This window comes from Monomorium pharaonis, chromosome 2 (genome assembly GCF_013373865.1).
Source record: "Monomorium pharaonis isolate MP-MQ-018 chromosome 2, ASM1337386v2, whole genome shotgun sequence".
Taxonomy (NCBI): domain Eukaryota; kingdom Metazoa; phylum Arthropoda; class Insecta; order Hymenoptera; family Formicidae; genus Monomorium; species Monomorium pharaonis.
The window spans coordinates 20,214,286-20,220,285 of NC_050468.1; the positions used below are offsets into that span (position 1 = coordinate 20,214,286).

General features: G+C 26.5%; 1 protein-coding gene across 1 annotated transcript in view; it reads right to left on the reverse strand.

Annotated features, from left to right (window-relative positions):
- Positions 1 to 2,637, reverse strand: part of LOC105829512 (DNA ligase 1) — a 41,953-nt gene extending 39,316 nt beyond the window's left edge. Inside the window, exons 1-2 of the mRNA XM_036283038.1 lie at positions 2,611 to 2,637; positions 735 to 765 (exon numbers count right to left, since the gene is read on the reverse strand). Coding sequence (XP_036138931.1) covers positions 735 to 765; positions 2,611 to 2,637 — 58 coding nt within the window. The remainder of the gene's footprint in view (positions 1 to 734; positions 766 to 2,610) is intronic.
- Between the last annotated feature and the right edge of the window lie 3,363 nt (positions 2,638 to 6,000).

A 6,000-nucleotide genomic window follows, 5' to 3' on the forward strand; every position in this document is an offset into this window, starting at 1 on the left:
GCACAACGCGATGTGCAATCAAGTAACTCTGTTTGTTCATATATAAAAAAAGATTTATATAAATATAATGGATATTGTTTAAATGTAAATTGAAAAATTGATTTAAAAAATGTAAAAAGTGTATACAGAAAAAACTGGTTAATATAAACATACCATATAAAAATATCAAAAATAAATTCAGGAAAAATGTCACATACGCGTATATACGTATAGACATTCATTATATGTAACAAATGGAAATATAAAAGAATACTTATTTTATATTAATGACTTTTAAAAAATTAATACAACATGCAACATATAAAATTATTAATTTAACAATGTACTTTACTTTGACATTTGAAATCAGTGCGATTATTGTAAACATTGCAATTATGACGCATGCAATATAATCTGTTTTGTTTGTAACCATATTTATTTTTGACCTATTTTATAAATAAATTTAAAATACGTTTTACTACATAATATTTAATATTTGTGTAAAAATTGATTACAAATTTAATATTTGTAAAATAAAAAAACTTAATTGTAGGAAAAATATAAGGTATAAAAAGTAATTAAATTCTTTCAGTTCAAGCCTCTGTTAATTTTTATCATTAATGTGATCAACCAAAATGATGTTCAAGTAAAAGTAAGTATAAAGAAAAAAAGCATAAATAATGATAAATAAATTGTAATAAAATGTCTAAAATAAAATTAAACAAAACAGATTACTAATAAAATTCAAAACTCACCATTTCGTGATGTCCCTCGATATATCTTCTGCTGTAATTAAATCTGCAACATTTTCCGGAAGTGATATAGGAAATTTTTTGTTTATCGATTACTTTTCACTTCAAATAATACACTATACACTCACAAAACGACACACTCGCGATATTAAAAATTTAATAATTTAATAATAAAAAAGTATATTTACTGTAATAATAAAAAAGTATATTATAATAAGAGTTTACGTCTGCTATCTAATACTTTACGCACTTAAGGCATTCGCGACAAGAAATTCCTGATTAAATCAACACGAATTTAGTTAAGAAAATACATACTGAGAGATATATAGAGTATGTACATTTATTTAATAATAATCTATCGTGGAATATTTATATTTATATTTTATTTATAAATTTACTTTAAAACATATTTATATCGCATAACAAAAATACTCTCATGTTTTTTATAAAATGTAAAATTTAATTTACATTCACGCTTCGCAACATTGTTGCCTCACTTCGCAACCACTTCGCTTCGTAATATCTTGATAAAAACTGTTATTCAAATATTTTTGGAAAAATTGCTTCCCATTATCTTTACAAACACCTATCTGATGGCAATCGTAATATAAAACCGTATTTAAAAAATCGGAATCCAAAATCATAATGGTATCTAAAAGTTGCAACACAATTTACAAATAAAGCAGACTAAAAGTATATCTTGTAAAATTTTTACAATTGCATATAAAATTTATATTACTAATAATCAAGCTAATCGCGAATATGATAATAATAAATCGGAAACTAAAAGTTGGAGCAAGTAAAAGTTGGAAGAAATCGATTCATGTCAATATTAAAATAATGACGTAATTAAATAAAGATTGCGATATTTATGCAAAGTTAATCTCATAGAATTTTTACACAAAATAATTGCGATAAGAGTATGGTTGTAACGTAAAAAATGGAACACTTAAGAAAAAACTAAATCGTAATGTCAATTTGTTCGAAATAGTATTGAAAACTTCGTAATTTCTGTGAATCTATTTTGAAGAAATTTATAATATTTTTTCTTGCCGACACGTGGTTATTATTAAATTGAAAAATTAAAAACACATAAAAAATTGTAATATGTATTAATAAGCGTAAAATAATCGCAATTTTTTATTTATATAATTTTTCTGCACTTTACGATATTTAGGCGTCAATATTTATGCTAAAAAAAATCCGTGCTTCAAAAAATTTGAAAAATCGAGAGTAAGTAAGTGATATATAAAGTCAATAGTACAATAAATCATATTTATAATATACACGAATATTTTATTAGAAAATTAATTCTCCATGCATTACAAAGATTAAAAAATTTTAGTTGTTTTTTTCTCAATATTTCTCAATAATAATCAAAATATAATTTTTTATGTGTAATGTGTAATTCAATATTAAAATATATATTAAAATACTGTAGATGTATAAAATTGATAAAAATTATAAAATATCACAGTTGTTTTCTATATTGTATGAATTACATGGCATCAAGTGAATTTATTCAATTCGTTAAAATAATTGCTTTAAAAAATTTATATCAAGAAAAAAATTTTAAGTCAAATTTTAACAATCCATATTCATATTTTAGTAATCGTATGATAAAGATATACTATTAAAACAAGACAAGAAATAAAGTAAAGAAAAAATTCTATTTTAACTTTTTATTTTAGAAAATGTATTTTCTTAAAACAAAAAAATTATACCTATATTCTTTTTTTAATCAACGTTCCAAAAAGTTTTGAATAGAAAAATTTGCATATAAAAATTTACATAAGCGAATGAATCGCACTGATTTCATACACAATAAATACCGTTGGGATAAGAAAAAACCATCACCTTTACCCTAAATTCTACTTACCAGCTGACGCAGGACTACATCACGCATCTGCAAGATCTGTCACAAAAGCATAATGTTTTCGATTAGATTTACATTTAAATAAATTTAACAGATAAATATAATTTCTTTTCTAATAATAAAAATATAATTTCTATATTTGTAGAAGTTTAGAAACATTATCATTAAAATATACGAATCAATTAATTCTAAATTATAAACAGCAAATAACTTTGAAGTGAATTAAAAGCTTTTAAGAAAATATCTTTATGTATTAATGATTAATAAAATTATTAGAGTATAAAATTGTTAAATAACTGAATATTTATATTTAAAAAATAATGAATAAAGAGTAATAAAGAAATATTTTAATTTAAGGTTTTAGATTAAAAATTTTTAATTTTATACTTTAAGAATTATTCTCTTTTTTGTAAAGAGAAATAGATTGTGTCATAAAATGTGAGAAATTAAATAAATTTTCTATACATATTTCTATACATTTCTAAACATATTTAATAAAGCAATTAAAGAAGGAAAAAGAAACACTTTAGCACCAGAAGTAAAATTTTGATATTTCGTAAGTGTTAAACTATAAAAAGTTAAATTAAAGGTTTAATGAATATTGGTCTTTAAATTAAATTTACAAGAATGTTAAATGTTATCGTCATATCATGCATGCATTGTTGTTACTGGTAATTAATGTTTGTCTTCAATAGGTAATAAGCCTTATGCCATAAGAAATTAATTAATTATAGTCGATTATTCTATTTACATTCTATTGTAATTGGTCAATTTCATATGGTTTGAGGGGTACTACACCTATTGTAGATAAACCATAAGAACATATAACGCATTAATATATAGTATTATCGTACTCAACTTTTTACATCGCTTTAATCAAATGCGTTTTGCATCTATTAAATAAAGCTGTAGGAATTGTCATACGTGTACGTTTGATCAAATCAAAATAAATATACATTATAAATATACGACTATGTAAGTCCCTATGTTTTCCCTGCTTCATCTATACACGGAGAAAAATTTATATCGAAAATTATTATGAAAAGTATAAATTATTATGGAAAGTATAAGCACGGACTAAAGAATAAATTACAAAAATTTTGCTATGTTTTTCATTAAATTGCCACAGTAGATATTAAAAGATGCTAAAAATACTCCACTTGGACACGAGACCTAGGCTTGATTTAGTCAGATCAACCAAGATCCTCTTTTTAAGTCGATCTGACTAAATTAAACCTAAATAGAGTATTTATAAAAATTTTATCAAATATTATTTAAATAAAAGAGAAATATATATGTAAAGAATGTCAGAAAAGTATTGTAATATCGCAATACGGATATTAATTTATAATTCTTCATTAATTATAAATTAATTTATAAAGTACAGTTTAGAACAATATTAAATTTTATTTAAAAAATATAAATTTATATTGTATTTGTATCAAATTTCTCTCTCTTTCTCTTATTATTCTATTTAATTATATTGATACATGATAGTATTATTGTAATTTCCATTGTGATATCATTAAACAGAAATTAAAGATACAATCCTGCTATCTTATACTTACAATGCTGCTTAAAATTGTATCAACCTTTACGCAATTTTAATATGACGTTATCCTTCTAAAACAATGCCTATGTCGAAAAATTTTGCATTATTAAATCTCGAAAAAAACAAAAATTAAATAAGGACTTAAATTAATTTGACAATAATCGCACGAATAAAATACAAATAAACAAATGTTTACGAGTTGCGCTAGCATAAAATTATGTATATCTATTAGATAAATTACGAACATAAATCACCATCATCTCTCTGCATTAAAAATTATCCAATTAACTCGGACTGTAAAACATGTCCTCAGATCTTTATCCCGTTTATTTCAGTGCGTGTTGGAATAAAACACGAGTCAATATCGTATGATGCATGAAACAATTGCGCCGCCGCGACATATCGCACACGTTACAACAATGCAAAAAGGTGCCGTCCTATCTCCGCGCATCTGTATTATATTCTCTGAAATTTTAATTACGGCATTCGCGCTTACCAAATAATTATCGTCGGTCGCAATTACATGCGTCCTCCCCCTCGGGGCTCCTCGTCGTTACACCTTCGTTTCGCGGCCCGTACGTACGTGCCCCCTAAGGGTGGTGCCTCGTGCGCGTGGAGTGCCCCGGCCCTCGTTCGAGACGGGCCGCGCGTCTCATGTAATTTTCATCGAGTGGGTGGATACCCATTATTTCACATTACAGGGTCCTTATGAGAGGTACGATCGCGCCGGTTGTGCGGATCGAGCGGAACGATCGCGCATTAACGACGCGAGAAATCTCGCGCGAGATTTCTCGGGCCTACGTACAATTTTGCGCAAACCGCGGCGCACGATAAGACATCCCCCGTTCTTCTTCTCGAGAGCTTCTACCCCTCTTCGCTTAGGAAACGTTCATTCGGACGCGATTCAATGGAAGCTCTTGATATTTAATATTAAATGCCCGTTAATTGTAAACCAAGATGGTTTTATTTATAAACAAGTAAAAAACTCGATACAAATAAAATCGTAATTCTCTCTTTTTCCTTTCATCGCAAGATCAATTTCACATTTAAGGCGATTCCGTCGATGCTCATAATATATAGTTAAAGAGAGGATTGTTAAACATTTTTTAAGTAGGATTGAAATACGTTTTTAATGCTTGATAAATCTTATTAGAAATATATAAGTATTTTCAAATACATTGTATTATTCTACATATATTTTATAAACAATTATCAATCCCTCACGCTAATTTTATTCGGTTTTTCATAGGTTGTCATGTCATGTCATATTTTATATCGTCAACATCGTAATTATTCGGTCGTTAAGTATATCTTTATGTTACATATTGAAACTTCGTTTTCCGATAAAGCCGTAGCATATTTAAAATTGTCATAAAGGTCACGTCAAGCATTTTATTTTCTTGATCAAAAATAAAACTCATAAGAAAAAATAGGCTCAGTTTCATTTTCAACGAAGAAATAAAATTCATCTTCACGCGAACATTATGACTTTAAACGTGCCACTACGGTTTTATTAGATATCGAAGTTTCAATATGTGACATAAAGAAATAGGGTCATCAACTATTTGATCGAATAATTACGACATAAAGTGATATGATTCTTCATTGTTTAATACGCCAATTTAGCTGATTTTAACACAATATTTGTCGCTTATTGAATCGATAACCGACCTTGAAACTTTCCAGATAGAAAATCGAGTTTATGAACTGTTATATAAAAAATGCAACCATTTGAATTCGCTTTGATAGAAACATCTTTAAATGAATCTTGGAATTTCTGCTCAATTCTTACCCAATTTCTGCTCTTGCAAATCTTTAAATTGTTAGTTGTCGAAAGGTGA